At 39.8% G+C, this 19,020-nt stretch overlaps 1 protein-coding gene across 2 annotated transcripts in view; it reads right to left on the bottom strand.

The window, feature by feature from the left end:
• The window catches only part of LOC127570841 (PH domain leucine-rich repeat-containing protein phosphatase 1-like), a 154,937-nt gene that overhangs the window by 27,862 nt on the left and 108,055 nt on the right, over positions 1-19,020 (bottom strand). For both annotated transcript variants that reach the window (XM_052016709.1, XM_052016710.1), the window contains exons 4-7: positions 15,999-16,165; positions 5,049-5,195; positions 4,635-4,865; positions 1,956-2,158 (exon numbers count right to left, since the gene is read on the bottom strand). In XM_052016709.1, the coding sequence (XP_051872669.1) occupies positions 1,956-2,158; positions 4,635-4,865; positions 5,049-5,195; positions 15,999-16,165 (748 nt within the window). The remainder of the gene's footprint in view (positions 1-1,955; positions 2,159-4,634; positions 4,866-5,048; positions 5,196-15,998; positions 16,166-19,020) is intronic.

The following is a 19,020-nucleotide window of genomic DNA, read 5'->3' as shown; positions in this document are numbered from 1 at the left end:
AATCAAGATCCCAATAATTATACAAGACCTCAGGGTTTGATATGCACTATCCACATGATGCAAGCTCATTAGTCAAGTTCATTCATACAGAGGTTCAGTGACTCAAGTGCATCCACATCACCGATTAACTAAGCCGAATGACTGTCATTGACAATGACTGTTGATTGTGGACTTCAGGAAGGGTAAATCGTGAAAACACACACCAGTCCTTGTTGAGGGGTCAGCAGTGGAAAGGGTGAGCAACTTCAAGTTCCTGGGTGTCAACATCTCAGAGGGTCTGTCCTGGGCCCAATACAGTGATGCAATCACGAAGCAGGCATGCCAGTGGCTCTACTTCATTAGGAGTTTGAGGAGATTTGGTATGTCACCAAAGACTCTTGCAAATTTCTATAGATGTACAGTGGAGAGCATTCTGACTGGTTGCACCTCCACCTGGTATAGAGGCTCCAACGTTCAGGATTGAAAGAAGCTGCAGAGGGTTGTAGACTTAGCCAGCTCCATCAAAGGCACAACCCACCCCGCATTGAGGACATGCCTCAAGAAGGCGGCATCCATCATTAAGGACCCTCACCATGCAGGACAAGCCCTCTTCTTGTTACTACCATCAGGGAGGAGGTAAAGGAGCTTGAAGACCCACACTCAACATTTTAGGAACAGCTTCTTCCCCTCTGCCATCAGATTTCTGGGTGGTCCATGAACCCATGAATACCACCTTGTTATTCCTCTTTCACACTATTTATTTATTGGTAGCTTATAGTAATTTTTATCTTGCACTGTACTGCTGCCGCAAAACAACAACTTTCACGACATATATCAGTGATAATAAACCCGATTCTGATTCTGTCATACTATGATTACCAACAAGATATTCTTTGCACTTCTTAGGTACGTAAATTGGAACATCCATTCCATAAAGTCCATTTTCAATGCAGTTTTTGTAGTTTGATTTAAGGGTAATATTGTATTTTTCTCCAATATTACTTTTCTTTACACAAAGGCATAAAGCATTTAAAACAATTCTGCATTTTTCCTTGTCCATATGGTTCAGTTCCAGACAAAAATAAATGCACTTATCAATGAAGCCAATCAAGGAATTAGATGTGCAATGTGCTTTTGGAGATAAGGGGAGCAAGAATATTTTTCATGATGATTACAACAGGCTAGCTATTGAGATCCTATGAGTGCAGCAAAATATGGAACACACAGGGATAGATCTTCAGCACTGCATTCCAGATTTAACCAAGGGGATAGCATCCCAATTTCTATCACTAACATCTTGTGCACTGCTGCCTGTGCAGCCAGCTGCTGTTATGGACTGTTTATGGAGCCAACGGGCAGCATAGATATCCCTGCTCTCAGGCTAAGAAGTCTACCCGAGCCTGTAACAGATTAAACCAGGCACAAGCACGGCGATCTCTATTTAAGTGACTGGGAGACATGGGCTCCCAGGAAAAAAGCAAGTATATTATTTATTTGGGTTAGCTTTCATTATTGAATTAAAATTTGGTGTGTGGTTGTGCTTTTTAGCTTATTAAATGTAAATAAAATTTTTAATGCTTTCAATTTTAACAATATTTTTTGCATGACCTGAGTATTACTGAATGTGAAAAATGTTCAAGAACAATTAAGACCTCAACCACATTTACACAAGCTCTAGAGAATGAGCTTTGCCAGCTGTCAAAATGGTTTCTGTGAATACTGCTCACTCTGTCAAGATGGTCTCTATGTTTCACTGAGCCATGCCAAGGTGCTGAAAGCTGGGATCCCAGCAGAAGACCATGTTGCAGACAAAGCTTGAACAAAAAGTATGGTCCAGGGCTGGAGGCCAGCAATTTTTGAACAACCAAAAAAAACAGCTCCATAATTTTGTTCCCATAATAATTATTACACAAACTAATTGAAACATGAAAATTTAGTTCACATTTTAAGTACAGTATTAGGAAATATAAACTTACCATTTGAAGCAGCATAAAGAGTCTTCAGAAAATATCCACTGACTTTAAGACTAGTTAGTTGATTTCGTTCACAATGCAATACCTCAATATTCTGAAATACTGTGCAATCAAGGGTACTCAGTTTGTTGTCACGCAGATCCAGATGTGTGACGTGCTGCAGGAAATCCATATCTGCTACTTCCAACTTGGCAATGCGATTGAGTCTAAATTCAAGTAGATAACAAAACTACCTTTTTCCACAGAGAATTTGGATTTGTCAAATGGTTATTCCTAAATTTTAAACATTATTTAAAATATGATTACTTCAGCAAACCACTTTTATTCCATTTCAGAATTACAAGTAACGGGTTGCAAAATTCCATAAATGTTGAAGTAAATCACAAAATACCATTATTTCAAAAGATTGACAAAAGATTGATTAATCAATGCAGATGCTGAAATGACATGATTGATGAAACAAGTCAATTCGCTTGGTAAGAAAGCTCAACATTGAAAAGGTGAGCCAAATATGGCTGTGAAAGCAAATAGTCAGCTGCATGTGACTAAAATGAATTTAGAGCATTCATACACAAGTCAAAGCCCCCCACCATTATACACAAAAAGAATATTTTAAAACATGAAGCCAAAATAGCTCACAAAAGATGCATAATCCCCATGTGTACAGGGAATGAAATACTCAATGTAACTTCATTCTCCCCCATATATTCTCTCGATGTTCTTCCTCTGTAACCTGAAAATTTGGAAGGTTTTGGTCTGTTGGTTCCTAGGCTGGTTAACAAGTAAAATTCCTGAATGGTTTCAAGGCTAGTCCCTAGATGCTTTAGTTTCATCAGCTAGAGAGCAGCTGCATCCAGTTTTCCAGATTAATTTTGCATAACAGCACTCAAACAAAGATGGCAAGTAACCAGTAAGGAGCTCTGTAAGCTGAATCAAACATTAAAATTGCTTGGATTTTATATGTAGTAGTATTAACACATCAGAATATCCCAAAATCACTTTGCAGGATTGTTATCAATTAGAAACTTCGCAACTAGCCACTTGAGGTGGTATTATGGTAGCTAATCAAAGGCTCTGCCTAAGAGGCAAACTTTAAAGAATATTTTAAAGGATGCAAGTTGGTTTAGGGAAGGAATTCTGGAACTTCGGGCCAAGGCAGTTAAAAACATACTTGCCAATTGATGAAACAATTAAAATCTGGAAGCTCAGGATGTTGGAATTGGAGGAGTGCAGAGAACCCAAAACCCTTTAGGGTGAGGTTAGCGATAGGACCAACAGCATGGAGGGAATTGAAAGCAAGGCTGAGATTTTTAAAATCAAAGCCTTACTTAATGCAAAGCCACTGCGGGTCAACAAATCTGGATCATAGATCAATGAAACTTGATGAGATTTAAAATACAGGCTGCAGAGTTTTAGATGAGCACAATATATGCAGGGTAGAAGAAGGAAGCTGCCAAGTACTTTGAAAGAGACAAGTCTGGAGGTACAGGAAGTGTGGATGAATGTTTCAGCAGCAGATGAGATGGGTTAGAATCAGGTGGCGGTATGAAAGTGGAAGAGCAATACTTGATGGAGTGCATGTGTGGCTGGACAGTCAAACGTGGTTACAAACATGGTGTTGGTAAGAGCAGAAGTATCATTATATTTTAACCAGTGAAGAGGTGGAGGAATTCGATGTATAAAGTGACTGTGACTATCCTTCTGTATTGTTCTTGACCCATCTCCAGCATTCGATGTAGTCAAACACACCATTCAACTCCTCTATTGTTCAGTCAGGAAGAACTAGCTCTGCCCAGGTTATGTTCTTTCCTCTCCAGTCCCTTTCCCATTGTGACCAATAGAGTTCCACAAAGAACTCCCTTGACCCTGTGCCAGCTGGTATCCACATGCTGCCCATCAGCAATATCATTCAAAGATACATTTGGTTCCACATGAAAGCTGGCAATACACTGCTCTATCTTGCCAATCTGTTTCTCAATAATGGATTACCTCAATACCCCACTGTCTCTGATTTGGCAAACTACTTGTCTGATACTAAACACTGGATGAACAGCAATTTCCTCCAACATTTTAATGGTAGGTTAAAGCCACAGAAGGGAACATCAAAATTTTCTGGAATGACAGCAAATGGGCTACAGTTAGGGCACTGATCCAGTATGTTGTAAATAGAGTTTTAAGGCAACATTGCTAAGACAAGCAGGTACAATACTCATATACAAGACTGAAACCAGCAACAACTTGACACAAAAGATATGTTGAATGTAGACAATGTACAATGTTGCGAATGCTTCAGCAGAAAATTCCTCAACAAATTTGAATTTTGCCAGAAAACCTGAAGTAATACTGGACAGGTTTTTGGAATATTTCCTCATTCGTCATTAACATGATCTCAATGTTCTCAAATGATCTCAAATAAAGTTTTATTTACTTTATGAAACATTAACCACTGACAATAGTACTTGCTATAGTTCATTGATAAACATGGCCATCTGAAATTGAAATAATTATCAATGCTGCTAGAAAAATCTAAGTTGTTCAAACAGGTCAGACTATCCTACTGGTTCAAAGGAAAAAGAACACAAATTTTTATTTGCTTATGTTTTACTTGTACCAGAGAGCTAGAGATGTATTACGATGAAGACCATACATTTATAAGCTAACTGAATTTCCAAAAGAAACTACCTTAAATCCAGCTGTTTGATGTGAGGCATTCTGCTCAAACTTTGCAGGCTCAGGGTCTCCAAGTAATTGCCTGACATACAAAGTCTCTCCACAGCTGTCAGATCCTCCAGAACTTTTGGAATGTTTTTGAACTCATTGAAGGATAGGCCCAGGTAACTTAATTGTTTCAGGTTCCCCAGCTCTGATGGAAGAGAACTGAGACAGTTGCCATCCAGTAAAATTGTCTGCAGGCTAAATTTCAGAAAGGCAAAGAAAAATAGCATCAGTTTATTTATCTATCACCAAAGCTTATTTGAGGCTCTTGCTATGCAAGGTCTTCCTGTCGTCTTTTCAACAGCAAGGTACCAAGGCAATGTTCAATAAATTAATGATTATAAATAAAAACTTTGTATATCACTATATCTGGATACTTACTTATCCATCTTGCCAACTGCTGTTGGGATAAATTGCAGAGCATTGCAGGAAAGGTTGAGTTCTGATAAGCTGGGAATATCACAAACAGCAAAAGGAAATTCTCCCATGTGGTTATTTGACAGATTTAGACTTTTCAGCTTCATGAACCTGCAGCATAAATTTACGAAGGAGTTAAACGTAAGACTGAAGAAGCAGCCTGACCTTAAAAAGGTACAGTGCATACAGTAAAGCACTGGGTTGATAACTACTCAAAACTTTAGTTTGCAGGTCATTTAAAAAAATCACCTTATTTTAGGTCCCCACACAACAAGCCTGATGAGCTGGTAGTTTACCATCACTGAGGACTGTCTCTTCAATAAAGTTCCAGCATTAGAAAACCAGATACATAGTACTCACTGTCTTTTCAAAATAAGGCTTACTGAACACAGACACCATCTAATTATAGCAAGAGAGATTCTATTCAAACTGGACCACAGCCAAACCATACCAATGCATTTATGACCTGAGTAGGGCTGAAGACACATCCAGTGTACAGCTCGTATGCTTACAGTCTGTACAAGGACTAATCACATTCAGTAAAACATACTATGAAACATTTTTTTAAAAATCTATGTGATTAGCAATCTCCATTTTCTTCTGACATTCCAGGTATGAAAAAGCACCAACACTTGAGCACATGCACAAATATTAAGTGGGAGAGTAACGTCATAGTGAGTAGCTCTTAAAACTAAAAGTGGAATCATGTGTATAATGGACCTATTGTGTAAATTGCTTGGTATTTGCCGCAATGTCTATAATCGGTGCTACCTAATCTTCCTAAGGCAAATGAATGACACGATTTTCTGGGAAAATAATTAAAATGCATCACAGTTGGAAAGGGATGGTTAAGAATTTATTTTGCCTGATTTCTGCAAGAATCAAATTTATGCCAGGGAGCAAATTATTAAAAGATATAAAGCTGCATACATTTTGAATCTCCTCAACTACCAACACCAAACTTAATGAAATGTAAACCGTGTACCTAAAAGGAACATTTAGAGTACAAGTATTGTTTCCCTTTAGTTTAATACATGTGATCAGCAACTGTATAAAAGGTTAAAGCTAAGATAACATGATCCATTATTGCTTTCCTTTGATCTTTGGTTTTAATAGAAGAAACAATCTGTTGTCATTTAGTCCTGGTTCGATGCCTTCAATCATGTATTCTGTGAAGACTAGATAGAAAAAATAGTTTCTGTTCCTGGTGTGTAGAGTTCAACTAAGAAATACAGAACAATTAAAAAGGAAGATGAGACAACAATCAATAATTACATCAGAAATACCATCAGCAATATTCCTTTACAGTTTAAGCAGTAGTGGTGATCATCATTTATCATTACTTCAGAGACCAGTGAACACCACTGATTTTAAAGCAGGGCAGCAATGAAAACCAGCTGTTCAGTAATTTAGGAGGGGAATACCCTAGAAATTATGGCAGCAGTAATGGGAATAAATCCCATTGTAAGGAGGGGCAAGAGCAGACGGATGGAGGAACAGACAGTTTGACAACTGTTGGGCAGGAACCCTTCCCAAAATGGAAGGTAACATCACATGTTTGAGAGTCTAGGACTAGGATACAAACATTAAAATGTAGAGCTTGTTTCAGATCTGAGGTTATGTAAAGGACAGAAGTTTGGAACTCTTCTCAAACGCAAAAAGTTAATTTGTCATCAGCAAGTGCTTTGGTGAGAGTGTGCAATAAATGAATGAAATACAAAGAAAGCCAAGCCATAATTAAAAGAACCACTATGGGTATGGATCCAATAGGCATAGCACTAATCCTTCAAATTACCACTCCTTTTTAAACAATACAAACTGAAAGTTCTTGGTTTTTTTTCACTACATGGTCACAAAATTGCTTGCTGTTGCATGTGTCTGGATATTCCTTTTGTCTCCCAGAAGAGCTGTTTTTATTTAGCTCAATAAATATCAGCTTCACAACTGCACAGTAAGGCCAAAGGTGCAATGAAACATGCCCAACACTCCAACGCACAAATTAAGTTGGTTCTCAACGCAGTTCTTTTGCAATATAGCCTTGTAGAAAGTAACATTACATTTAATGAAAGAAAGATCAAGATCTCTGTGACAGGGATTTTCAAAATGGTAGGAGAATTTTTCAATTATATGAAAAACAATAAATCTATCCAACTATTTTTCATCCAGGAAAGATTAATATTCACCCCTGACTTCCTCATGGGTTGCCTGATTACAACACAGCTTCAGCAGTTATAGTCTGTGAAGGCTGAAGCCATTAACAGAAAACAAATAACCATGACTGAACAAACTGCATAGAACCAATGAACCCATGCATCATTGTGGAAAAATGGTGTTACAAAATCAAAACTATGGAGCCCTCAAGCAAATATACATTGCGTCAAAGAACAGGGATTTGTCTCATCAATGAAGCAACTGGTTAAAAAAAAGTGATGCTAAAACAAAGTACTATTTAAGCATGTTAAAATAATATATATTCCTGAAATTGCAACAATTGTCAAGTAAGCTGTCAAACTTTTGCAGTAGTACAGAAAGTATTATCGTTTAGTCATTAAGTTATATTAGGTTTAAAGTCCATATCTTTGATCAATATTTTGCTCACCAATACTAATATCTTTATATGTGGCTCAGTGTCAAATTTTGACCAAAAACGCTCCTGTAGAAACACCTTAGATATCTCTTTTATCACTTTAAGTGTACTATTTACTATAGATGCAAGTCATTTATTATCATGGAGAGAATAATCAGTTGCCTAATCTGTCTGGATGAATGAAGACTATATCATTAAGGGATTGTAGATTTTTTTTCAGTAGTGTTCTTTTAAGGAAATGAGTTCCACCTAATTATAGAGTTGGAAAAAGATGCTAGGAAACATGTATTCCATTTTAAAAACAAGTCCTTGTCAAAAACCTCTAAAAGATGTACAGCACAACCAAAACTACACAGCATGTCCTTCAATCAGTTTCCAAATTATGTTGGTTGTAATCACTGAGGCTTCTAAACACAGTAATACATGGTGGAATAATATCAAAAACAAATCCATCAATGTTGCTTCAAGTAAACTTCTCAACAGTAAAGCAATGCAATTTTACAGCACTTAAAAGTGAATGCAAGAATACTTCAGAATAGGTCACTCTTAAATATTTCACAGTAGGTGAAATGGTTCTATCGAAACGTGGTGTGAGGGGAACATTCAAAAACAGTGTTGCAGTAGAAGAGAATAGTAATAAGCAGCAATTACACTTAAATCCCTTCAATACAAGGTCTTCAATAACAGACGGCAGGCGATTTTTCTCCTCCCTCAACCCATGGAACTCTATAAAGCAAATTAATCTCCCTACAGCAAGCGAAAACAGTGCAGACTAGCTCCCCATTCAACCTTGATGTCGTGGACATCCATATGTAGATAGAACAGCACAGGAACAGGCCCTTTGGCCCATGATGTCTGTGCCGACCAATCCAAGCTAATCCCATCTGCCTGCACATGTTCTATATCCCTCCATTCCCTGCCTGTTCATGTCCCTGTCTAAGTGCCTCTTAAATGTTGCTATCGTAACTGCTGCCTCCATTTCCCCTGGCAGTGTATTCTGGGCACCTACCATTCTCTGTGTTTAAAACTTGCCTCATCAATCTCTTTATAGCTAATTCTCTCTAATCCAGGCAGCATCCTGGTGAACCTCTTCTTCATCCTCTCCAAAGATGCCACATCCCTCCTGTAATGCAGCAACCAGAATTGCACACAATACTCCAAACATGGACTAACCAAAGTTTTATACAGTTGCAACATGATTTCCTGACTTTTATACTCAACGCCCCGACCGATGAAGACAAGTATGCTGTATGCCTTCCTTACCACAGTATCAACTTGTGTTGCCACTTTCAGGGAGCTATGGACTTGCACACCAAGATCCCTCTGTACATCAATGTTCTTGCCATTTACTGTGCACTTTCCTCTTAAATTTGACCTCCCAAATTGCAATACTTCACACTTGTCCAGATTAAACTCCATCTACCATTTCTGTGTCCACATTTCTGACTGGTCTCTACCCTGCATAATCATTTGACTACCTTCCTCACGATCCACCACTCTGCCAATTTATATGTCGCCCGCAAACTTACAAATCAGGGCACCTGCATTTTCATTCAAATCATTTATATCACAAACAACAGACATCCCAGCACTGATCCTTGCAGAACACCACTGGTCACAGACCTCCAGTCATAATAACATCCCTCCACTACTACCCTCTGTTTACTTCAGGAAAGGGGGTGGTGTACACGCACCTGTCTGCATCAATGGTGCTGAGGTCGAGAGGGTTGAGAGCTTCAAGTTCCTGGGAGTGAACATCACCAACAGCCTGTCCTGGTCAAATCACGTAGATCCCATGGCCAAGAAAGCTCACCAGAGCCTCTACTTCCTCAGGAGGCTAAAGAAATTTGGTTTGTCCCATTTGACTCTCACCAACTTTTACTGATGCACCATAGAAAGCATCCTATCTGGATGTATCACAGCTTGGTATGGCAACTGCTCTGCCCAGGACCGCAAGAAACTGCAGACAGTTGTGGACACAGCCCAGTGCATCACGGACACCAGCCTCCCCTCCTTGGACTCTGTCTTTACTTCTCGTTGTCTTGGTGAAGCAGCCAGCATAATCAAAGAACCCACCCACCCGGGACATTCTCTCTTCTCTCCTCTTCCATCGGGTAGGAGATACAGGAGCCTGAGGGCACGTACCACCAGACTTAAGGACAGCTTCTACCCCACTGTGATAAGACTATTGAACGGTTCCTTTATACAATGAGATGGACTACGACCTCATGATCTACCTTGTTGTGACCTTGCACCTTATTGCACTGCACTTCCTCTGTAGCTGTGACACTACTCTGTACTGCTGTTGTTTTTACCTGTACTACATCAATGCACTCTGTACTAACTCAACGTAACTGCACTGTGTAATGAATTGACCTGTACGATTGGTTTGTAAGACAAGCTTTTCACTGTACCTCAGTACAAGTGACAATAATAAACCAATACTATGGCCAATTTAATTTTGTATCCAATCTACCAAGTTTCCAGGGATCTCATGTGTCCTAATCTTCTGGATCAGCCTACCATGAAGGACCTTGTCAAAAGCTTCACTGAAGTCCATGCCCTACCCGCAATCATCTTCATCACCTCCTCAAAAAACTCAATCGTTTGAAACACGTGACCTCCTCTGCACAACGCCATGTTGACTATCCCTAATAAGTCTATGCGTTTCCTAAATGCGAGTAGATCCTATCCCTAAGAATCTTCTCCAATAATTTCCCCACCACTGATTATTACATTATATATAAAAAAAACAGGTAATTGTGTACCCACACCTTCAAATCAGTTTTAAAGCTGCATCATGATAAATCCATGACTGGAGTTCATCTTTCTTTGAGAGAGTAATGGTGTGGAGTAATTTAACCTAACTCAAGGAACATAAGAAATTGCATCAAAATAGAACATAGAACATAGTATGGGCCCTTTGGCTCATGAATGTTGTGCCGACCTATAGAAATCTACTCCATGATCAATCTAACCCTTCCCTCCTACAAAGCTCATAACTCTCTATTTTTCTTACATCCATGTGCCTTTCTAAGAGTCTTTTAAATGTCTCTGTTGTATTAGCCTCTACCACCACCCCCAGCAGTGCGTTCCAGGCACACACCATACTCTGTGTAAAAAACCTACCTCTGACATCACTCCTGAACTTTCCTCCTCTGACTTTAAACTGATGGCCTCTGGTATTGGCCATTGCTGCTCTGGGGAAAAGGTGCTGGCTTGCCCCCCATAATCTTATACACCTCTATCAAGTCATCTCTCATGCTGCGTCACTCCAAAGAGAAAAGCCCTAGCTCATTCAACTTTTCCTCATAAGACATGTTCTCTAATCTAGGGAGCATCCTGGAAAATCTCCACTTCCCCTTCTCTGAAGCTTCCACATCCTTCCTCCAATGAGGTGACCAGAACTGAACACAATACTTCAAGTGTGGTCTAACCAGAGTTTTACAGAGCTGCAACATTACCTCACGACTCTTGAATTCAATCCCCCAATCGATGAAGGCCAGTACACCATTCACCTTCTTAACCACCTCAAAAATCCCTCAAAATTGCCGTGCAATTTTGAGGGATCTATGGACTTGGACCCCAAGATCCCTCTGTCCTCCACACTGTTAAGAATCCTGCCATTAACCTTGTACTCCGCCTTCAAGTTCAATCTTCCAAAATGTATCACTTCACACTTTTCTGGACTGAAATCCACTTGCCTCTTTTCCGCCCAACTCTGCATCCTGTCTATATCCCATTGTAACCTACAGCAACCTTCTACACTATCCACAACACTTCCAACCTTCGTGTCATCTGCAAACTTACTAACCCGTCCCTCTTCTTCCTCATCCAAATCATTTATAAAAATCACAAAGAGCAGGAGCCCCAGCACTGATCCCTGTGGAACACCACTAGTCACTGACCTCCATGGAGAATACTCTCTATCTACTACCACCCTCTGGCTTCTGTGGGCAGACCAATTCCGAATCCACGGAGCCAAGTCTCCGTGGTTCCCATGCCTCATGACTTTCTGGATGAGCCTACCATGGGGAACCTTGTCAAACGCCTTACTAAAGTCCATATACACCACATCCACCGCTCTACCTTCATCAATTTGTTTTGTCACCTCCTCAAAAAACTCAATTAGTCTCATGAGGCACGACTTGCCCCTCACAAAGCCATGCTGACTATGCTAAGATAATGCTTCTCCAAATGCTCGTAAATCCTGTCCCTAAGAATCCTCTCCAAAAGTTTGCCCACCAAAATAGAAATCACTGAAAGAGTAAAATACTTCTAAAACAATATAATTAGTTTTTTTTAAATAAGGAAGAAAACCGCCAAAACTCCAAAATCACAACAATCTACACACTTCGCAAAACCAAAATCATGTCTAATTATTTTGATTCATCTGAAACAAATCAATGGGAACAAGTCAGAAATTCAAATATTTGACTTGTGAGCTCTCTTTTAATTGTACCAAAGTATGAAATTTAAACAGAGGTAAAAATAAAACGATATACCTGAAACAAAAACAGAAAGCGCCAGAGAAACTCAGCAAATTTAAATACCTAAAATACTAGTTTAAAATCAGACTAATAGCGTATATAAAGCAGGGTGAACAAGCTCAGACTTTCAGTTCACTTGATGGATGGTGAGAAAATGTTATATCAACAGCGAAAAAATCTAAATGTTTATTGTTTCAGGATAGAATACAAAGAAGGGCACTTGGATAGGCGCCAAAGGCAAAAAGCTCCTTTTGAATAGTATAATTAAAGAAAAAAAAACTTGAATGTATATAGTTCAGGATGTTCCAAAAATGTTTCTCAAGACAAGTCAAGTCTAGTTTACTGTCATATTCACAAGTTCAGTGAGGTACAGGTACAATGAAAAATCTGTTTGCAGCAGCATTACAGGCACATAGATTCAGACAACACATAGAATATAAATTATACATAAAGTATACCAGACAGTGAAGAAAAGAAAGACTATGCAAAACAAGGCAGCAGTGCAAAAACAAACAGGATCAGAGACAAGTCCATGGTGGTGCAAGAGGTGGTCTATAGTGTTCTGTTGCTGAGGTAGAATTAGGGTTGTGCAGGTTGGTTCAAGAACCTGATGGTTGTAAGAAAGTAGCTGTTTCTGAACCCAGTGGTGTGGGACTTCAGGCTTCTGTACCTCCTGCCTGACAGGAGCAGCAAGAAGAGGGCAGGACCCAGATGGCGGGTGTACTTGATGATAGATGCCACCTTCTTGTGGCAGTGCCTCCTGCAGATGCTTTCAATGGTGGAGAGGGCTGTGCCCATAACGGACCGAGTTGTGTCCACTACTCTCTGCAGCCTCTTGCATTTCAATGCGTTGGAATTGCCATATCAGGCCATGATGCAACAAGTCAGGATACCTTCAACAGTGTAGCTGTAGAAGTTTGTTGGAGTATTTGGTTACATGCCAAATCTCCTTAAGCTTTAAGAAAGTAGAGGCACTGGCTGTTGTGAGAAAGGTTCTTTTGGTATCTTAAAGATAAAGGTATCTGGACACACAGTCTTTGTACTTTAAAAGGAGGATTTTATTCACAAAGACCGACGCGGGAACAGAATGTGAAGGAACAAATGCACCCTCACGCACTCGCACTAGGGTGATCGCGAACGTGGAGGGACTCGCAACAGGGGTGAGGTGCTCACACACACACACACAATAACTGGTTACAAATGATCAGGGAATAAATAATACAAATGTTTGAACACCGATATTCTGGACAAACATTGGCTCTTTGGTCTCGGGAGTCCTTACCTTAACTGCCCTGAAGTAGAGCACACTTTACCTTAACATCCTTGGAAACAGAGAGAGAGGCAGAAAACCAAACATGGAGCACTTTTATACTGCTGGGGGGCTGGGTGGTCCAGCAAGGACAAAGGTGTTTTAAATGGGCCAATGGTAGGTGTGCCCAGGAACAAAGGTACTTGCAAAGACCAATCCGAGTGGTCCAGCAAGGACAAAGGTGTTTACCTAATGGGGTGGAGTCAAACCTTGATTGACAGTGGTGTTGTTTTCGGCCATGTGCTCAATGGTGTCATCCCAGCCAGAGGGGTCAGTGTTGTCATGGTCACATGACAGCCATGACCTTTTACACTACACTGGTGTGCCTTCTTCGTGATTGCATCTATGTGCTGGGCCCAGGACAGGTCATCAAAGATGTTAAAGCCCAGGAATTTGAAGCAGCTAACTCTCTTCACCTCATACCTTTTTGAGAAATAGTTACTGTGGAAATGCAGGGAAACAATGGGAACCAATAGGCAGGCACAAGTTCCAACAAATAGAAATGAAATAAATTACTAGATATTTAGTTCTAGTTGAAGCTTGAAGGATAAGCTTGACTGGCCAGAGCATTGAGGATATCCCTTCTGCTCTTCTTTAAAGAGAGTCATGAGATCTTTTCCAGCCAAGAAAATAGCAGAGGCCTTGATTTGATGTCTTAAATAAAAATTGGCACCTCTGGCAATTTAACAATGCCTTGGTACCACACTGAACTAAATTACATTCTCATGTCTTAGGTGTGGAGCTTAAGCCACAATTTTCTAACAAGGACCTGGAACTAAAACAAAATCAGGCTGGAGAGCTGCAAATTGAAATAAACAGTGAGCACAAGACGAATGAGCGAAGAAATTCAGAGGAACAAAAAAACTTTCAGAAAAAAGGAATCAAAATTGCCTCAATCAGAAAATAATTGTTAATGGTTGAGTTTTAACCACTAAAATACCACTAAGAATGAATATCCTTTTCCTCCCCGATTTGACCTCAACCAATCTGTTGAGGCTGCATCATGAACAGAATTCACTTGCAAAGGGAAAGAGCCAAAATGATCCAGATGTACAGCAGAATAGAGATTCTATATTATAAGCACATAATCAGTCACACCCACAATTTGATTATGATATTTTGTTTGTCAAGGTCTGCATTTTTAATTTTTATCTATGTTGGTTTTCTCCTCTTCATCACTTCTTTCTCCAAATCACCATCTCTACTTCACATAAGCTCTGCTTCTCCTCAAGCAGCATATGAGAATGACCCACTAATTTGAACTTGCTGAAAAACACGATGATGCGGGAGGAACTCAGCAGGCCAGGTAGCATCCGTGGAGAAAAGCAGGTGGTCAACATTTCGGGTCAGAACCCACCTTCAGGACTGAAGATAGGAAAAGGGGAAGCCCAATATATAAAAGGGAAAAGCAGAGCAGTGGTTGGTGGACAAAAGAGGGGAGGTGGGGTGGGCACAGGGTGGTGATAGGTAGGTGCAGGTAAGATATAGTGATAGGCAGGTGCAGGGAAGGAGGGGAGAGCAGATCCACTGGGGGATGGGGGAATTTGAACTTGCTAGTAAGCAGATGCTTAGTAGAAGAAAGAGCTTGTCAGAAATCAAGATTTAGGAGAGATGAGAAAATATCATTGCTGTCTTAATAGATTCCATCACATTTTCATAAAAAGGAATATTAAAAGTAAAGAAAAACAATGCTCATATTCTTTATCCACGATCAGTTTTGCTCTTTCAGCCATTCTCCAGAAGCTTAAAAAAAGGTAGAAACTAAACGAAAACTAACGATTTTCATGGAATCTTTGCAGGTCTCTATCCAATGTCCAACCTCTTACCTACTTTTTTGATGTATAATGTGAGTGAAAATTGTTGCATTAAAATGTCGTGGAACATATCCATTATGAAACCATACATTTCATTAGAGGCTGAAAGCTACTAAGTGATCTGCCAGCAGGTATTGCTGTTTCTCTACAACTGCGTAAAGGACAGGTCAGAAAAACAGGACCTCTCCTTTTATCATACATCACTGGAGAAGCAAAGGAGTGCATGGCGCCAGAAAATCTGTACAAGAGCAAAGTTAAGAATGCTTTTAAATAGTGTGTCAAACAATTGCTTAAGTATACAGCCTGCTATAAAGATTGATGGGTGTATTTTGAACTAAATGCATTCCACCCAAATATTTCACCCTATTCGAATACAGTATTTAAAACTTCACTGACAGTCTGGGATAAGGGCAGCAAAAGCATGGGAACATCATAACCTGGAAGTTGCCCTCCAAACCACATACTATCCTGACTTGGAAATATATCGCCGTTCCTTCACCATTGCTGGGTCAAAATCCTGGAACTCTTGCCCTAACAGCATTGTAGTAACACCCACACCTAAAGGACTGCCGCAATTAAGAAGGCAGCTCATCACCACCTTCTCCAGGGCAATTAGGTATGGGGCAATTAAATGCAGGTTCAACCTGCAAAGCCAACGTCTTTTGAATAAATATTAAAAAAATAACACCAGTCTTTGAAAATAAAAAAAGTTACCTCTGAAGGTCACTCAGTCCTCCATTTGTTCCAGGCTCTGAATTCTGCTTGAGAAAATTCTGTTTAAGGTTCAAATGAGTAAGGTCCTGGCTATAGAAGAGGTTACTTGGGAGAGTTTCCAAGCTGCAACATGATAAATCGACTGAGCTAATTCGCTGGGACACAATCTGAAAGAACAACAAGCACAAAGTTTTCTCATTTTTAAAAGCCCATTTCACTGATCCAACTGGAGAAGCTAAGGAGTGCATGGTGCCAGAAAATCTGTTCGAGCAAAGTTAAGAATGATCCATTTGAAGATTTTCCTACAGCATTTGCATCTTCTGAAATCAAAGGCTGTAGGAAAATCTTCAAATGGATGAGCTGTGAAATTTTTCTAACAAAAGGGCTCAATAACAAAATAGGGGGAAATTAAAAAATAAAATCAGAGGCTGTTAACTTCATAGGCACTTAGTTTTCAAATAATCTGAGCATAATACATTTCATAAACATGCACAGTACTTATGCATAACAGTAAGAAAATTCAACAATTATATTAGCTTTACATTGTTAAAATCATAGTCATTATGTTGAAGCAGGCTATTTGGTCCAAGCTGATTTTTTACGTAGAGCAATTTATTCAGGGCTTCTCTCTCACTCTTTCCCTGTAGTCCATTAAGTATTTTCCCTCAAATGCCTTTCCAAACAGCTTTTGCTTCTACCATATTAACAAGTAATGAGTTCCAGATCATTTCCACTGTCTATGTAAAAGGAAAATTCTTCCTTAAATCCTCTATGCCTTTTGCCCTCATTTCAAATCTGAAACAGAAAGATGATGCATTATGCTTATGCATGGCTCTAGTTCAAGCTAAGGGGACAGGGTTGTAAACCCAGACATGGTTCCTGGCCCAACTTACTATCTATGCTGAAAATGCATGTGTGAATGTTGAGTGAGAACACAACTAAGCTCAGCTGTGAAATGTTCAAATGTGCTTTTATGGACTAATGCAGCAATACTGGAAGACCCAGTAGTGGATAAAAAGTGAAAACTGCTACTTGGATAAGTTAACGTTGATTTGTTGGTACCAAAATCGTTAAGTTGGATGAACTACGTAAGCAAATGGGAGAATAAGGAGAAAAATTAAATAGCAAACTTCCATTTTATCAGGATTGTTTGCATTCCATTCAATGCTTCATTTCATTGAAATCTTGATGGCATATTAGGATATTTTTCTTTCACTGTCCCTACTCAAAAAAGCTCCAGTACCAACACACGGAAGAGGTTAGAATACTGCATGGGTGAGCTGATGTTATGACAATACAAGCAAGTCTAAAAAAAACAAAAGATTAGCATGGAATGATTTCACATTGAGAGAATGTGAACACATATGGAATGCGAAAACCCAAACATGAAAAATAAATTTTCAAGTACACTGGGATCCATCAGTTTTCATCATTTAAAAAACTGTTTCAAGCTGCTGGACAATAAAACAATTGTGAGGTTAAAATTTTACTGCAGCCAAGCCATAGGTTCGGCCCCTTCCCTCGATGCCCAGTGTCATGCCATAGAGGATTGGTTGTGGTATTTGAGATGGTGTGAGGATGGAGAAGGGGCATTGATGAGAGTAAATTATTATGTAAACAAAAAATAATACTGACGACAGTCCACAACTCAAATTATTTTGTATTGCCAATGAAGCTATTTATATTGTGTCATCAATATAACAAAACTGGTGGCAAACATGGTCACCAACAAATTTACCGTGCCGTGGCCATTCAGCTGTTCATTTCAGTTCCACCTCTTCAACTGTAGATAATTATGCTAATCCCCTACCCTGCTCTTTCCCTCCATATCATTCCTTACCAAATATGTATGCAATTTTTATAAATATAACTACAGAATAGTTACAGCACAGAAGGTCATTTGCACTTTAAGTACTAGCTCTTTGCAAGAGCTGTCCAATTCCAAGACCCATTCTCTTATTGATCCTTAAGGGGACCCTTTTCACCACACTGATCCTTAAGGGAATCCTTTTGCTCTTAATATGCCTTCAATACCATAATTCCGAACAAACTTATCTCCAAACTCATGGACCTAACACTCAGCACCTCCCTCTACAACTAGATCATTGACTTCCTAACCAACAGATCACAATCAGTAAGGATAGGCAGCAACACCTCCACCATGATTATCCTCAACACTAGTGCCTCGCAAGGCTGCATCCTCAGCCCCTTACTTTACTCCCTATACAGTCACGACTGTGTGGCCAGATTCTGCTCTAACTCCATCTGCAAGTTTGTTGATGACACCACCGCAGTGGGCAGGATCTCAAACACTGACAAGATGGTGTACAGGAAGGAGAAAGAGAGCCTGGCGGCATGGTGTCAAGACAACAACCTTTCCCTCAATGTCAGCAAAACAAAAGAGCTGATCATTGACTTCAGGAAGCAGGATAGAGTACATTTCCTGTATGTGTCAATGGTGCTGAGGTGGAGATGGTTGAGAGCTTCAGTCCATAAGTGTAAATATCACCAATAGCTTGTCCTGGTCCAACCACGTAGATGCTAAGGCCAACAAAGCACACCAGCGCCTCTACTTCCTCGGAAGGCTAAGGAAATACAGCATGTCCCTATTGACCCTCATCAATTTTTATAGATGCACCATAGAAAGCATCCTATACAGATACATCGCAGCTTGGTATAGCAATTGCTCTACCCAAGACTGCAAGAAATTGCACAATGCTGTGGACACAGCCCAGTCTATCACAGAAACTGGCCTCTCCTCCATCGACTGTCTACACTTCCCACTACCTCAGGAAAGCAGCAGACAAAATCAAAGACCCCACCCACTCCACCCCTCTTCCATTGAGCAGAAGATACAAAACATCCCTTGTTTCAAGAAATACCTTGTTGCATTTCTCTTCATTGCCTGAAGCATTACCTAAAGTTTATATGCTATGCTTATTGATTTGCCAACCAGTGGCAAACTTCCCCCTCTGCCTCACCAGGTGCAGTGAAAATCTTTTGGGAGAAGCAAGTTTTGAGT

This window comes from Pristis pectinata, chromosome 5 (genome assembly GCF_009764475.1).
Source record: "Pristis pectinata isolate sPriPec2 chromosome 5, sPriPec2.1.pri, whole genome shotgun sequence".
Classification (NCBI taxonomy): Eukaryota; Metazoa; Chordata; class Chondrichthyes; order Rhinopristiformes; family Pristidae; genus Pristis; species Pristis pectinata.
This window is presented reverse-complemented; position numbering and strand designations above follow the sequence as displayed.